Source organism: Mustela erminea, chromosome X, assembly GCF_009829155.1.
Source record: "Mustela erminea isolate mMusErm1 chromosome X, mMusErm1.Pri, whole genome shotgun sequence".
Lineage (NCBI taxonomy): Eukaryota > Metazoa > Chordata > Mammalia > Carnivora > Mustelidae > Mustela > Mustela erminea.
In genome coordinates this window covers 124730081-124747416 of record NC_045635.1, presented here as the reverse complement: position 1 = coordinate 124747416, position 17336 = coordinate 124730081, and the positions used below count along the sequence as shown (strand labels likewise).

At 43.3% G+C, this 17336-nt stretch overlaps 1 protein-coding gene across 9 annotated transcripts in view; it reads right to left on the bottom strand.

Annotated features, from left to right (window-relative positions):
* Window positions 1-327: 327 nt before the first annotated feature.
* AFF2 (AF4/FMR2 family member 2) overlaps window positions 328-17336 on the bottom strand; it is a 459081-nt gene continuing 442072 nt past the window's right edge. For all 9 annotated transcript variants that reach the window (XM_032330752.1, XM_032330754.1, XM_032330756.1 and 6 more), the window contains 5 exons: window positions 13780-13851; window positions 13358-13451; window positions 10927-10979; window positions 5574-5764; window positions 328-1634 (listed from right to left, as the gene is read on the bottom strand). In XM_032330752.1, the coding sequence (XP_032186643.1) occupies window positions 1513-1634; window positions 5574-5764; window positions 10927-10979; window positions 13358-13451; window positions 13780-13851 (532 nt within the window). In that variant the 3' untranslated portion in view covers window positions 328-1512. The remainder of the gene's footprint in view (window positions 1635-5573; window positions 5765-10926; window positions 10980-13357; window positions 13452-13779; window positions 13852-17336) is intronic.

Genomic DNA, 17336 nt, shown 5'->3' with positions numbered 1-17336 from the left:
GAAGAAGAAGGAGGAGGAGGAGGAGGGGAAGGAGGGGGAGGAGGAGGAGAAGAAAAAGAAGAAGAAGAAGAAGAAGAAGAAGAAGAAAGAGAGGAAGTAGGATGATGATGATGATGATAATAATAATAATGATAAGAAGAAGAAGAAGAAGAAGAAGAGGAAGAAGAAGGGGAGGAAGAGGAGGGGGAGGAGGATGGGGAAGGAGGAGGAAGAAGAAGAAGAAGGAGGAGGAAGAGGAGGAAGAGGAGGAGGAGGAGAAGGAGAAGAAGAAGAAGAAGAGGGAGGAGGAGGAGGAGGAGGAGGAGGAGGAGGGTAGTAGTTGGAGGAGGAGGAGGGGGAGGAGGAAGAAGAGGAGGAGGAAGAAGAGGAAGAAGAAGAGGAGGAGGAGGAGGAGGAGAAGGAGAAACACTGTGAACTAGAAAATGTGGATTATAATGAGAAGCAAACTGTATATTTTAACTCCTAGGTAGTGATAACTTGAATTTCTTTTCTGAGATTTGAGCAAAATACAATAAAAATATCCTTCCAGCAATGGACCTGCCTACCAGCTGCAAAAGAGGCAGAGGTATGAGTTCCTTGGACATTTCCAGACTTCTAATCTCTCATCTCTAAAACTGGAGTGCAGTATTTTGGCTCCTAGGGTGTACACCCATTTAACTGCCCTTCAGAAGGAGAGCTTTACACAAAGAGAATCCCAGGTGAGGATTTATGCTTCAGATCAGGGAGTTCAAAAATATTTAATGACAGCTGATGCCTTAAAGTTGTCAAAATAAATGTTGCCACTTCATCTCATTAACATTTTAAAAATAGGGCATCAGAGAAGGGATGCAAGCAAGAAAGTCCTCTGGTTGTATACAGTATTGGTTTGAGAGTGGCATTGCTATGCTTGTTTATTTTCTTAATACTCTTGATTTTATGATGTGGCTAAAACATCTAACCAGTGGGTTGACAATGAAAATTCTCACCTGGATACTGAGTCTGTGGGAACCACAAAATTTTAACAATGGATTCTGAAATACGTTTTTTTTTTTTTTTTCTGGACATAAGAGTACAGTTTGGGGAATAGCTATTGTGGAAAATTTGAATCTTTGTAGGTCCTTTGCAAATATATATATATATATATATATATATATATATATATATATATATATGGCATTTCATTTCATTTCTCAGGAACGTGTTATCATCACAAGTACTTCTCATTTTTTGTTTTGGGTAGTGTGGGCTTACAACAATATTGTAGGGACTGTATCATTGTATCAAGCACAAAAGGATGGTGGGATCTGAGAAATGCATATAAAATACTGAAAAATGACTAAGTAATAAAACATACTGCTCTCAAGTTGTAGTGTCCACTTACAATAACTTCTGTTTTTCACAGATATCAAAAGAAGCGTAAAAACAAACATAAGCAAAGAGAACTTTCCCAAGTGAGTGGAGTTCCACCAGTGACCATTGGTGCTCTGGTAGAGGTAGAGTGAAGGGTGGTGATGCTGGAGATGGGGGCCCCCACTACAACAAATGGGCATCGATGCGCAGCCAACACAGTCCTTGGCGAACGTAGCGAACGAGGTTGGTCATGCTGCTGTGCTGGGTCAGGGGCCCCATCAGTGTGTCCAGATCGCCGAAGAATTCTGAAAATCAGAGCAGACCTTGGTCGGGCCTTTGAATATCATCACAGAAATACATGCCAGATTGCTTCAGCTGCCTTTACATGATAACACAACCATGTGGACATTGGGAAAATTTTCATTATTTATTCACTCATTCCACAAAAACGTATAGACTAGGTGCTAGGGGACCAAATCTCCATATGTATAGGAGGCATGATTATTTTAATCTTTACGTAGATCCAAAAATTCTGCAGCATAATTAATGTTTGTGTTACTGTGATTCACAAACCACAAATCAATTTAAATTTGTTGATTCATAGTAAGTTTTTGCAAATCACTATATATTCTTTCCAATAGTGGATTCTATAAGTATATTATAATCCTGTGGAGGTTTGTGAGGTCTGTGTGTGCATGCATCCACACACACATCACAACATTATATCTAAAAATGTATCATCTATGTTCATATAATAAAGATGTATAACACATATATTTTAAAATATACACATAAATTACATACCTAAAATAAAATATATTTAAATATATTTTAACATTATATAGAGAATTTGTATTTTTAGATATTATAAATTAATATTTAGAAAGACTTTCAGATACACAAAATGGTAGGGAGCCATGGTCAATAGGACATTGGGCCATTTGCCATTGTATGTGTTACTGAATTGAAAGTATTCTCTTTTCCCTTTGTCTAAATGAACTGAGTTTACGGATTTTTCTTGGCATGTTGCAGACATAGCCAGTGAACCTGGACAGCAACTACAGCTATCAGCAGTTAATGCTAAATAAACATCTAAAAGACATCTGATTCAGTAAGTCTTATTACCAATTCCTTTAGGGAAGGGAAATGACCTGCAAATATCTGTCGTGAACAACTCCTTCCTTGCTGTGAAGGACATGGATGAAAAGGCTACTCAGGCTGATTCCCCTCTAGCTGATCTGGAGAAGGGGCAGTGCTGAGGCCACATTGCTAACCACTGGGGCTGGGGTTTGGGACAGTCTGCTTTGGATTGGGGAGGGGGTATGTGGAAAAGACTATGTGATGTCTAGAAAAGTATCTAGGCATCCCCTTTTCATATCTGCATTTATTTGTCCACCATTGTGTTGATCTTGGTTATGGGAGGACTCTTGGGTGTCCTCTTTGTCAGCTCCCAACAGAGGAGGGAGCCCTAACTGTGAGGACATCCCGCCTGTTCCAGTTTGCGGTGAGGAATCTGGCAGCAGTGGGGATGGTGTGTACTGAAGTCTACCTTAAAGGGGCTGGGATGTTCCATGTGCTTGATTGACCCGCAGATGGTATTGCCGGAAACAGTGCACTGATTCTTCACGTTATGTATAACATATGGGCTCCTTCTCTAGGTATTGACTTCATTTGATTATGTGATACCTTTAAACCTGTACTATTCAATAAAAGTAATTTCTGCTGATAAAGGAGTAAATTATTTTTGGCACCTGAAATATTTTCTTATGTGACCCAATATTAAGGGGAATGCTAAAGGACCTAGGTGCTGCTGAATGAATGTGAGCCGCCCGTGAGCCAGGATGCCCCCCTGGGTGTTCTATGCACAACCTGCTGTGGCATTCCTAACTAGATATCCAGGTCGCCATTTTTAAAAAAATATTTAAATTTTAAACATTTTTTATTTAATTTTTATTTGTCTAAAGATTTTATTAATTTATTTGAAAGAGAGAGCATAAGAGAGAGAGAGGGAGAAATCATAAGCAGGAAGGAGAGGCAGGGGGAGAAGCAGGCTCTTCACTGAGCAGGGAGTCCCATGTGGGACTCAATCCCAGGTCCCTGGAATCATGACCTGAGCTGAAGGCCAACGCCTAACGACTGAGCCACCCAGGCATCCCCAGATCACACTTCTAAAGAGTAGCTTTGAGTAAGAAGCTGGGGAGGTAGGGGATAAGGCTTCTAGACGAAAGGCCAGGGGGCAGCCTTACCCTCATTGGCTGACTTTAGGTTCCGAGTCCTCTGCCTGAAGCTGCACAGGTGTGCAGGTATGGAGCAGGGTGGGGGAGTGCAAGGACATGGTTGTCCCCAGTCAAGAGGGAAGCTCTGCCGTTCCCAGCTCTAGGTGGACCAAACAGATGGGGAAGTCTCTCTGACTCTAAGCAGACTGCAGAGCTGTTCTGATTATCAGGTGGGGAACTTAACAACTCCTGACACACTGTGCTAAAGATAAGATTAGCTCCTTTTCTCTTGGATATCAGCACAGCCAGCACATGGCTCCTGGGAAGTTTTGTGGTTAATTTTGAAGGAATTACCTTAACAGATTTTGAAAATGGATGCAATTATGATGGAAATCCATAAATATTGAACCGCCCTCCAGTTACCAATACAAAATAAAAGAGGAGAGTGGAGGCCCACAAGCTAGGCAAGTCTTAAGATGCTTATGCTTTCACTTGCAATTCTAGAACTTTTGGATGGACCTGGCCATCTGAGCCAGTTGTCCTTGGATTTTCAGAAGCTTAGAGAAGTAGAGAAGTGAAGAATTGCCCATCACTCAGGTAACTGAAGGCAGGAGCTCAGTGAAGTTCTCTGAGGACCTCTTATGAATCTCGCTCTCTAAATGGGCAGTGTAGCTAGTGGTTTAGAGTTCTAGATTCAATTCCTACTTCTAACATTAAGAGCTGTGATGTCAGAGGTTAGTTTTTTAATCTCACCTCACTTATCTACAAAACAGAGACAAATGAGGCAACATACATTACTATATCCATTACAGAAATGGAAGCTAGGAAGCGGCTCAGAGATTTAAGTAATTTGCTTGAGGTTGCCCAGCACTGCATGACCCAGACAGGATTCCAACTTAAATGATCAGGCTTCAAAATCAGCACCCTTCCCAGTTACCAGCAAATATTTATTTTCTTACTCCATATTATTTCATATCTATATGATTCCAGGATTCTGTGGCTATCAGAGCACATTCCATCACCTGAGACTTCAACCCACAGCCTGGCTATAAACTTACACTGACCCCTGGGGTTATTTGCACATATCAGTTACACTGGTAACTGGGAAGAAATCAGGCCACAATTTCTGCATGCCAGATACTGTACTATTTGCCCTATCATTTGCTGCCTCATCTATCCCTATCCTGGCCAGACAGTTCTGCTCCTCTAAACTGTTGGGCCCCTCTTTGCCAGAATCAGCCAAGCCGAATGAATGGCCAGGGCAACACTGTAGTCTGTTCATGCATCCCTCCTTCATGAGCATAGTGAGGCTTCTCTGTGAACCCAGGCAATAGCCACGGTCACAAGATGGAGGCAGGAGTTGCCAGAGACCACTGACTCACTCTCTGATGAAGCAGGGTCCTCCCTGCATTGGTTCTGTAGAAAACCCCATATGTTACCACGAACAGGACCCTGATCCTTCATCCCAGCTGTCAGTGTGTGAAAAATACCTGCTGAGCTTTGGCCTTTGCTTCTGAACACAAGCTGTATTACCATGTGCTCATTGGAGCCGACAGCTGTAATGAAAGTGGTAGGCCCTCAGTTCAACTTCAACTCTCCAAAAAAAGAAAAAACCAAAAACCAAAAACCAAAACCAAAACAAAACAAAAAACTCCCCAAATTAAATTTGACACACGGAGGCCAACGGGATCTTAATTAATTTGCAAATCATTCTTTTTTTCCTTCACCTCTGTTTCTCGTTGCCCATCCTTACCATGGATGGCAAATCTGAAATGGTCGTTTGCCAACATTCACAGCTCAGATTAGTTTAAGCTTTGAAGGAGAAAAAAAAAAGTCCCAGGCTTTGTTCACTCTCTCAGAAAAAAAAAAACAATTGGTTACTGTGTCCTCCCTGAGTTAACCTCTCTTTCCTCTACACCCTGGAAATCAGAGAGATGGGAAGATAAGGCACCATGGAAAACTCAAGCGCATCTATGCACCGTTAACCCTACTATGGCCAATGAGCGTGGGCGGAGGGGGTAAACATACCTTTGTTCTCTCTTGTCAGTTTGTCGGCCATGTCCCAGTGTTCGTAGCCCCGTAACACATTGCTGGTGATGTTGACATGGCTGGCGGCCATGTGGTGAATGCGCTGGGGAATGGTGACCGGGCCGTTGTTACAGCTGCCCATTGCGTTAATGGGAGAGACATTGTTGAGAGACACCGGGGATGGAGTGTTCCTGGGGGAAGGGGAAGAGACAACCTGGTGAGGCTGGTCGCAAAGAGTGATGGCAGCCTTCGAGGACTCCCTCCTATGCTGAGACCTCAGGAGAAGGTCACTGGTACATGAGGTTTAGGGTGGTGAGCATATATGAAGCCCAGCTTCAGTGAAGCTCGCTCTCAGAGGACATTCTGTGGCTTCTGCCAACACGTTCGTTTTCTCTAGAAGCCCCAGAGTAGAAACAGCTTATTTATCACTGCATTCGGGCCTTGTCTGACCAACCCATGCAGGACTACAGGGCCAAGCTCTAGAATGAGCTATGCTTCTCTTTTTCTAACTCAGTTGAACACCGATGTCTCACTGCCTCTGAAAACCCCAAGTGACTCCATCCACACTGATTCTTTTGTTTTAAGATAGCAGGGGGAGCTGGGTGAATCTTTTGCTGGCATTCATTCTCTCCACACATGTAGCTCTTATTTTGAATATATATAACAAGTGTTGTGATGTTTCAGAGAAAGACACCACTCAGAGCTGTGATGATTTCTCTGCCTGTTTCCAGAATGGCTACTGGCAGCAAGGAAAGGCCTGATGTGCAATACTGGGCCATTATCAAAGTGTTTTGTGGAACCGCAATGACAATTTGCTCCAAATACAGTCACCACAATAAACAAAGTGCAATTCTTGAAAGCCCCCCAAGGAGGCTATTGGGGAGAAGGAGAAGGATTAGGGAAGGAGAAGTATTAGGGAAGCCGGAAAAAATAAGATTCTGAATATCTCTTCAAGATTCTCAAAGACATGCTACAGAGATGGCTGTTAATTGCCGACCATTCACCTGCACGCTGTTCATGAAGGGAAGTCTCTGCAGGTCCTACTTTGGGCAGATCCAATGTCTGGATATAGATTTTGGTTCAGTTCCTTAACATCAGCAACAAGGAGTCCCCCGCAGTCCACACAGAGCAGGGAGGGCCAGGGTGGCTTCCTATGGCTGTGAGCAAACTCTATGCCCCTCCCCCAGCCTTCCTATCCTTCTTCACGGAGACTTCCAAGGACTGCCCTGTGGTGTCCCAATGTACCACTTTGTTACAGTAGAACATTTGAGGGGGAGTGGAAGAAATGGGGAAATTTGTGTTTGGGACTCCTTTTCCTTCCTCCAAGCACAACGAGCAGATCATCAAGGCTTCTTCTCACTCTCTCACTTCTCATTCCTAGCTGTAGCTGCTGGCAACTCTAGGTTTCCTGGGTGGCTGTCTGTGTTCCTCGGAGCCGATCTGTGCTCACAGAGTGGACATGCACCCTGACAGGTACCATGCACACAGGATTTGAGGCAATGGTTGGCCTCAACCATTGCTGCTAACTTAAGTCAGGGGCAACTCAAATAGATATGCTTGGCTCAAGACTCATGCAAGTTGTGCCAGGCCCTGTGAGTGAATCTGGTCCATTTCTGGAAACAGAGCATATCTTCTGGTACATTATAGTATGAGGGGGAAAGGGGATCCTCACACTCATTCTGCACTTGTCTGTGAGAGGGTGGGAAAGTTTGGTGCTCTATTTCTAATTTCTGAGACCTTCTGACACTTCTTGGTGGAAAGATTTATTCTCAAGGCAGGGATGGAGTGGCTCCTTTCTAAGCTAAAGAGCCTAAGCACAAAAGGGTTAACTAATGATCAAAAAAAAAAAAAAGCCACCCCAAAACACACACACACACACACACACACACACACACACACACACACGGCAGTGAATGCTGGATTTCTTTGTTGTGGTTGCTTGCAAATGCTATTTTCTTTTCTCTAAGTAGTGGTCATTAATTCTTTGATGCCAAATTAAGGCAAGAAGTGGGTATGTCTTCATTTGTAATCTCTGGAGAAAATTCACAAAGCTGTTAGGTGTCTCAAATGCTGAAATGGGAAGCATGTCATTCTGGGAACAGAATGTACTGGAATCCCAGGATACTTGTATTCTAACCCTGGCTCTGCCCTGAATTTCTGTGTGCTCCAGGCATGTCCCTTCCTTCCCCTTGCTGAGCCTTTCCTTGACTGAAAGAAAAGGGTGGATTCGATGATTTCCAATCATGTCCAGAAGTCACAAAGGGAAACACACCACCTCTTCTTACTTTGTACATCTTGAAAAGGTCTTTTGAGCTTACAACATCAAAATGCTAATTGAAGGGTTTTCTTTGCCTCTTATTGCCTACTTTTTTGTAAACAATCAGTAGCAGATGCAAGGGAAGCTAGGGCACGAGTTTGCTTCTGGTCATGGTGGATCTTCCATGAGGCTCTAGGAGTGACTTCCTGATGAGTGTATCTGCAGGCCACATTGTACTGATGAAAGAATTCCAACCTGCCTAAGGAAGGCTGTGACTCTGGTTACAAGGGCACAATGCAATGCTCATCTCGGGAGGCCTCGAACTCCTACCTGGCTTTCCACACAGCTTGGAGTTCCTTGTCCTGTTTTCTATCTGGGGTCTACTTGTAGATCTTGCCTTTCTTTTCATACTTTCAGGACACATGCAAATGAGGGTATACACACAGGCACACACTTCCCACTGCTTTCACCATTAGCACACTGGTCCAATCCATTTCTTAGCCACACTCACCCCCTTGCTGTTCATCAGACTCATTAGGCACACCCCACTTTGGAAGATGGCTGTTGTCCTGCTTGGAATGCACTTCTCCTAGGATTAGTATCTAGATGAACTATTCTCCGCCATCCTTCTCTAACATCCCAATTCAAGATGGGTGTCCTGCTCCCCACACAATCCCCAGACAACCTTCCTGGTTTCCATTTGTTCTATGACCTTTACCACCATTTAGCAAAAAACATAGTTTTTTTCTGTTTCTTCTAACAGAAGGTGACCTCAAGGAGGGCAGGGATTTTTGTCTATGTCTATGCCCAGAATCTAGAACAGTGCCTGATGCACATACTATGTACTTAATGAATGTTAGTTAAATAAATGAATGAACTGGCTTCCAACCATCCCTCTGTCATTATTTAGTATCCACTACATAGAAGAGGCTCTGGAGAGGGTAGGAGCACAACATATAGCACAAGGATGGGGTGTCAAGTGCCTGTCAAGTGCCTGTCAGAGTGTCTCATCCATAGTACACACTCAGCAAATAGGTGGTAAATGAAATAATGAATAGCCCCTTATTAGGAAGAACAAATGGTCTAGTAGGGGAGAAGACCCATAAGTTTCTGACAAGCTAGAATAAGTGCCCAAGGCGAAGTGTATGGGACAGTGTATGCTTTCCAGCTCAAATGGTAAAGTTACTATGTGCCAAACATGGTGCTCAGATATTACATCTAAGCCTCAGAAAAAGTCTGCCAATCCATGTTCGGTACTAAGCAGATTGAGCTTCTCCTTCTTCCAGCTGCTTCTTTGCAATTTTCTCCCCCAGTCCTCATGGTCAGGGGTTGCTGCTTCTGGAAGGTGCTTGTTGGGGCCAGCCACACTCATGTGTTGGGGAAAGCAGGCTATGGTCTTGTTTGTATAGAAGATGCCCTCCGTGACCATCCAGGGAAGACCAAGCTTGTTTTCTCTTGGGCTTCCATAGACCTTTGTACACATCTGTCACCTCCCTCCACTAGACTGTGTGCTTCTGGAGTACAGGGATCCCATCAGTCAGCTGTGCCTCTCATGTGGAAATGCATCTGAGGTGTTTGCTGAATGAATGGGATGCAACCCCTGGGTGACCCTCTGGAGTTACTTCATTCAAAATCTTTCTGGCCCACCAAAGGGAGTGAGCTTTCTTCACACAGAAGCTGCCTAAAACATCCTTTCAGGAGGCTTTTAATGTGACTTCACAAGCTTAGGATGCATTCTAGTTCTTTCGTTTCAGAATTAAAAGAAAAAAAAAATCCCAGAAATCCTTTAATGGCTGCTTACCTGAACTTGCCCTCACTCTACTCTGTGCTCAGAGAAATAGCTTTCCCTGGGCCTTTCAATGGTTATTTTTATTTTCTCAACTTCTAGCGAGAAGCACTCTTTTGCTTTAGTTCATCAATATAAAAGTAAGACTTAATCAACAATTTAAAGGGTACTTCCTTTCAGTACAGTAATTGAGATAATGCAGAGTTTTTAATGGGTCTCTTCCCTCACTCTGGATGTTTTTATGATATCGAAGTAGAGTTCCTGTTCCACTGCTTGGAGAATTCGCTTTGTAGATATTTATAAAGTGGCAAAAGGAGACTATCATACTCTGGAAGAAAATGTATGGACCAGAGCCGTAAGAATTTTGAAACAAGGAGAAATGGAAAAAGCACCTCTTTGTCAAACTCTGGGTCCGCAGTCACAGAGTTTCCCTTCCCAGTGGTGGTGGCAAGTGGGCCTGGGGTCATGAGGGAGGGACTGGAATCAGAAGGAACACTGATGCTCAAGCACAGAAGGGCAGGCATGGAGCCAGGTCACTACAGGGACAGAACTGGTCTTCCAAATCTTCCTCTTAGCAGGAATGGCTCTTTGCAGGGGCCTCAGATGCCAAGGAGTCCAGCTCTTTCCCTTTAGAGCTAGAGGAACACACTCGGCGTTGGGAAGGGACCCTTGTGCCCCACCCACCAGCCCTGCCCCTCCCTGAGTCCCCCTGGGAGCTTGGGACAGCCTCAGAACCCAGTGGGTGCTCTTCCAACTCTGAGCAGAGGAGAAATTGGGGGATTCTGCTGAGCCTTAGATCAGCAGTAGAGTGGATGCTTTTATGTATTTTAGGTCAGGGTGTTTTAGTATTAACATAAAAATCACCATGAAGGCTCAGATAATTGGCTGACTAAGTGCCTTCACATTCTCAACACTATTATGCCTTTGGTTTTATTAAATGGCACTTAGTATGTATCAATGAATATTTCATTGGTCTTTCATTACCAAGTGAATCATTGAAAAATCACTGCCATGGAGTTAACTTTACCCTGCCTCCCTTGAAATGTCACGGTGCTTGCCATCTCATTAACAGATATTTTTATGACCATAATTTGGCTTAAAGATCAAATAGTTGAAGAAATTTGGAATTACATCCCATTAAACTTTTCTGTCTTGCCCTTAGCTGAAACTGGACCAGAATTTCGTGTGCACAAAAATTACTCTAGTCTCAGGAATGACCTTCGCTCCTGAGTTGTTGATACAAAATATTTGGGGGGGGGGTCTCTTAAATAGCTGAGTTTCTGAAAAAGCAATTTTTGTAAGATACTTACTTTCCATTGCCTACCCAGGGAGACGGTATCTGAGCGACTTTTGAGGCATTTTGCTAAAAAAGAGAGAGAGAGAGGGAAATAAGGACATCTATTTTGTGTTTTATTAATTCAGAAACAGATGGAAGTGTGATTTCGAGTACATTAATATTGATTGCAGCGTTTCGGGATGCCTCCTGTTCTGTTCTCAGAGCTGGGATGTTAAGTGCACGTCAGCACACCACGACGCACACTCGATGAAAATAGCTGGGTAGGATAATTAGCGGGCTCCAATCAGGACCATGCAAGTCACTTGATGAAAGATCTTATATACTAAAAGGCCCAGTGAAATCAGACTCAGTTCTCCAAGAAGTGGCTTAATTATCCTCATCTGAAATTTATTCTGCAAAACAAGCTCTTCAGAGTACTGGCAAGCCTTTCACCTTTAGCTCCCATGGCAAACTTTTTCCTGGGATGCAACGTGGGCTGTAATTTCTGACTTCCCAGGAATGGGCCAGGACTGAGCAGAGTGACAGGCAAATCCCTGTTTAGCAATGCCACTGATCCGGGGGTGCATTGCCATGGACCACCGAGGATCCTTTGTCCCTCTGAATGGAACTGGGCTGGTTTCAAAAATGGGCCTCCTGCATTTGAGGGGACGACATACCTTTAGAACATTCAGCACCGCCACATTAGGACAGTGGTCCAGCTCACCACAATGACATTACTGGGTCAGAGCCCAAATTGCACAGGACCAGCCCCCAACCCCCAGCCTGACTCAGGCTGGCCTTCTCTGGCAAAGACCAATGTTATGTTCCTCCCTGCCTCTTGGGTTGCGGCCCAGCCCCATTTGCAAATGAGGTGCTAGGGAGAGTCAGGCATTTTCAGGAGCCCAGACTGGCAACACTTCTCTGGAGCATGGCGGGAGACCTGCATCTAAGTTGTGTTCTGCAAACTCCAGTTTTTCATCTAAAAGCAGCTCAGCACACTGCCAGAAGAGTGAGTTATTCAACATCTGTTTGGCATTTTTACCATGCCCTGAACATCACAAAGAACAGGCCAAAGAGGACAGATACTAGAGCTGTGGCTCTCTAAGCATAAGCCCAAGACCAGCAGTGGCAGCAGGATCCCCTAGGAACTCATTACACGTGTCAGCTCTCCAGCCCTGTCCCAGACCTCCAGTAGCGGACTCTGAGAATGGGATCATGGACTCAGAGTTCATGAGCTCCCCAGGGCCTCCAGATGCCCACTCAGGTTCGAGAGCTACCTTTCTGTGGCACAGGTGGAGAGCGGAAATGTAGTGGGGGCGATGGGCAGCTGCTGTATTTGATGCATCACCCCTACATGAGTACCAGCTTCATGGAATTGTGGCCACACCAGGGAGTAGCTGGTAGATGTGCTCTTTCCCCCAGCCCAGTCGGCGTGCTCCTATAACCATGCCCTGTGCCACTTAGTGCACTTGGGAGACCAATGTGAGGGTCATGGTTCAATTCATCTCGGACAACTGCTTTGGTGCAATTTAGCTAAGCAGTTTCATGCACATGGCAGAAATAATAATAATAATAATAATAATAATAATAAATAAATAATCATCCTTTTCCTTTAAGACATGACGAACAGGAGCCTTGAGCCTTCTCAAATCTAAATCATGACCAGTTGGGGGGGAGGGCTGCTGCAAATGAAGCAGAAGCTTCAGAGACCATGAAGCCAGTCAGTGGCCAGTTTTTATCTGGGCTCAGTCCCAAATTTTGGCATTATTTTGCAGTTAAAATTCCTTCTTTCCTTCCTTTTCTTTTTCTTTCTTTTTCCTTTCCTTCCCTTCCTTTTTTGCTTGTGAATTAAAATCTCCAGTTCCCTAGACCATGGGCTAGTTTATTTTGGTAACCAGAGCAATCAGTTGTTTTGTTTTTTTTTATCATTTAATTAATCAATTAATTAATTAATTTTGATCAGTAGTTTTCAAGAGCAACCACTGCCCTCCAAGGCTACCCATGGCTAAAGGGCTCTTACGGGAATGGCTATCCCCCTAGAGCCCAGGGTGGCTGCAGCGACTTATCCCACTGTTAAGACATTTCTGGGCTGGCTGCTCACTTCACAGGAGACAGGCCATGACCATGGACACAACCTGTGTCCCCTGGTGTGTCCCCACCGTGCAAGGTGGGGAAGAAGGCAGCATCATTCCCCTGACTGCAACCAGGAAGATGTTAAGGGTCATTTGGCCAGTCCAGAAGGTAATCAAGGGATCACACTACTGCACCTTCTCTCCCAGGAATCAAATCAAACGTGAGCTCTCTGCTGATCCCCGAGGGAGAGAGGCAGGAGGGCCATGGCTGGCTGGGATGACAGTGGCTAAGCCTGTTGCAGCAACAACCTTGATATTTAATCACATGCTTGCCATGTCTCATTAGTGATTATGTCCACCCGGTACTTATAAATTATACAAAATAAGGATTACCTTAAAATATTCCATCAGTGATCTGGAGTACTTCATAGCATGGTCCTTCTTCAGCTTGAACATCCGCAAGTAGAGAAGTGATAAACACCTGTAGCTGTGGCGAGGAGGAAAGGATTATGTTAATGCTACAAAAATGCTGATTCACAGGCTGTGCTCCCTCCCTTATGGTTACTGAGAGCCAGAAGTAAAAAAAGGAAAATGCTTCAAAGAGAAGGGGTAAGCATTAAAATCCCATCTTGATAAGGGTATAAATTAGGAGAGTAAATGTTTAGTCAGCAACTGAAGAAATCCATTAGTTATCCTTTAATAGTTTAATGGAAAACAAGAATAATGATCTGAGGTAAGCAGCTTAAGTCGATTTGGAGTTTTCAAATCCTTCTGTGACATTTCAGTTGCTTTCCCGCAACCTCTGTGAGACTTACCATAATACCGCCAGCTTTTTGTCCCCATCCGAAGCCAAGGGGCTTGCAAAGTTCTTCAGTCTCATCGCATACCTTTGAAGAGAAAGGACAAGCTCAAGTGCCATCCGCATGACCCTTCAGAGAGTCTAGAGGTCATTGCTATTCCCATCGCCTGAACGCCTTAGTGCCACATTTGCTCGGGGTGGGAGGAAAATGTAGGTCAGGTGGGCAGGAACACGAGTTCCTGGAAACAAGTGTGAAGTGATGATCCAAAGAGTGGCGTACAGAAGTCAGCCCTGGAGAGGTCAGCTAAATGTGGAGCCCACCTTCTAAGGCAGTGATGTGGAACTACCATAGTGTGGCAAAATCCTCAAAAAGAATGAGTGCTCACCATCGGCGACAATGTGGCTGGAACTAGAGCGTGTCACGCTAAGTGAACTAAATCAGTCAGCGGAGGACAAATACCGCATGATCTCACTCATATGTGGAATTGAAGAAACAAAACAAACAAGCAAAGGCAGAAAAAAGGGAGACAAATTCAGAAACAGATTCAACTCTAGAGAACAAACTGATGGTGACTTGGGTGGGGGAGAGCGGAGGGAACCAGGTGATAGGGATTAAGGAGTGCACCTGTTGTGATGAGGCCCGGGGGATGCATGGAGGTGCCGAATCACTGTATCATACCTCTGATAGAACACTGTATGTTAACTAACTGAAATTGAAATAAAAACAAACAAACAAACAAACAGAAAAACATGCTGGCCACAGACCGTCCTGAGGACCACTCTAGCTAACCAGCATGACTGGTCTGCGATGATAGGCGGCCACAGGTGTCCGTCTCAGTTGAGTTCATGACTGACAAGGTAAATGATACATGACTCTGTCTGACACAGGAATGGGGAGCCCACAATCACACAGTTAAAAAGGTCTTTTCTAATGGCTCATGTTTTGAAGATATTCCTATAGAAAGTGGTTTTATTTTATTTTTTTAAGAGGAAGGTCAATTTCACAGCATTTGCCGGTCTAAGAGCCTTTAATTTATGATGCTTATATATTTTGTCTTTCCATTCTCTTTAATTGTTACTGTTCCACATTGGGGTGGTCAAAGGTGGAACGGTTCTCATTTTTTTCTTCTAGCTGAGCACATCCCATTCTGGGCGTTTAGACTCTTGAAAATCAATTCATTGCATAAAATCATTGTCTGAGCTTTAATGCAATTTCACAGGTACCTGTGGAGGAATAAGTAATTGAGTTCAGCATTGCAAAAGGAAGCTGGAAGTGTGCAGGCAGCCTGGGGTCGTTCTTATTTATGAGAAGGTGATGGAGAGCCTGCACCATGGACTCCCCATTTTTAACAACCTCCCCAGAACACCAGGTGCCCCAGGGCTTGCCCCCTAAGACCGGGCACCTTGTCTCCTGGTTATGGCTCCACTGCTATGAAAGAATATTTTCCAGCGAAAGGACTTGTGAACTGGGTGTGGGTCCCTTCTATTGCCATATTAAGTGAAAGGATTTTTATTATGTAATAAATCAAACTGTCTTTGACAGCTGGATCACTGAAATGTCAAGTCATTGTGATGTCCCACTTGTTTGCACAAATACATTTCTACTGCAGATTCCCAGGGCTCGGAGCTGCTATAATTGCTTGATGGAAGAAAACTGGGCTCTCTCTGTGGCCAGCATACTGCCGGAGAGTGATAAAAATCTCTCCACCACATATTATGCCACTAAAACCCATGTTCATATTAGTTACCCTCTAATTGCAACATCTTTTGAAGTGAGTGGCTCATGGAACTTCAGTTGCCTCAAGGGACCAGAAGACCTAAATTGTTTTTGCCCATTTTATTCCCAACTGAAATTTTCTTAAATATATATATATATGTATATTTATATATACATATACATATGAATATATATATATATATATATATATATATATATACACTCCCATATATATACCCACACATGCTCTACAAAAAATGTGAAATCTGTAAATGTAAACAGAGGGCACATGAAGGGGTGCATGTGAAACTCTGAAAGAAGTCCATTGATTTTGTCAATTTCATTGTCTGGTTTGTGATACTGTTGGGGGAAACTGGGCACGGGGCCAGAGGAACTTCCTTGATCATTTCTTACAACTGCTCAGGAATCAACAATTAAGATAAAGTTTCAAACTATTGACTCTAAAGTGAACGTCCATACATTCTCCCCTGTAAATAATAATGGAAAAAGAAGTGTTTTCTAATGGGAATAAATGTTATTCCAAGATTCGCACTGCATTTTTACCAGAAATGAAATACGATGCTCTGCTTTTGTATCTTTAAGAAAGCATATGTTTTCCTAAAAAAAAAAAAAAAATGAAGAAGAAAGAAAAATATAGAGAGAGATGGGAAACACCCATCATTTCACCCTACTGCAGCTGGGATCTCATTTCCCTTCCCGCATGGTCTACAGGCAGAAACATGCTTTTCATGGCCAGAAATGTAGTGTGTATATAATTCTGCAGTTACATAGTCTCCATCGTTGCTGATATTCACTGGCTACAAAGAATTCTGTTGAGTGTACTACAGTGTAATTACTTACTCTTCTGTGATTGATTATTTGGTTTGCTTCTAATTGTGTGCTATAATATATGCCAAACTTAACACCATACAGATAACTTGCTCTACTCTCACAATTACTTTTTTCAGTACAGGAAATTCACATTTTCAGAAGTTGAATTACTGGCTGAAAAGATATGAATGCTCATTTGTAAAGCTTTTCCTCCATAATGCCAAATTTCCCTCACTTTATAATGATCAGGTTCCATTCCCCCAGCAAAGGTGAGGCCTAGGTCACCATTATTTGGCGCATGTCTGCATGTGTGTATCTAAACACTAGGTATTAGTATTTTTTTAACTTTCTTACTAATTTAAAAAGTGCCTTAAAAAAAGTTTGCATGTTGGATGGATAGAGAACATGAATTTTCTCTGTGTCTGTTCACTAATGCTGCCCCTTGGTTTTTAATTTTTGCCAGAAATTTCATCCTGTGCATCTTTGAAAATCACTGGTGGCCTCGAATACACTGAGAAATCAATTTCCTATTAAAAGCTACAGAATGGCAGTGGTGGCTTTCACAGAGCAGAAAGCAAGTCTGAGATATAGATGCCTTACATGCTTCTCTGAATAGAGGAAAGCCAAAGGTGGTTGCCTGGTAAGGTGAGGCTGCTTTCCTCATAAACCCCCTACTTTAGTGACTTGAACTTCCTTTTCTGATTCTATGGAAGCACAGTTGGGTTTTTTTTTTTTAATAATACTTTGCATTCTTTTGATCTTTTGGAAGACTTTGCTGGATAAAAATGCATGCTCAGTGTGTCCAATGTTTGTCTGGAGGTTTAATTACAAGGGTCTCCGATTTGTAACAGTAAAAGCGAGGCCTGGCATTATCAATTAATCGAGCCAGAGGTGACCCGAATAGAAAGGACTTATCAGGTGAGGAACTGCTCACTCAAACAAAAGCAATTATTTAGTCCATCCAGCAAATGATGGTGCTTTTCAATTATTTTACAAATATCTGCACATTGCTGGAAAATACAACA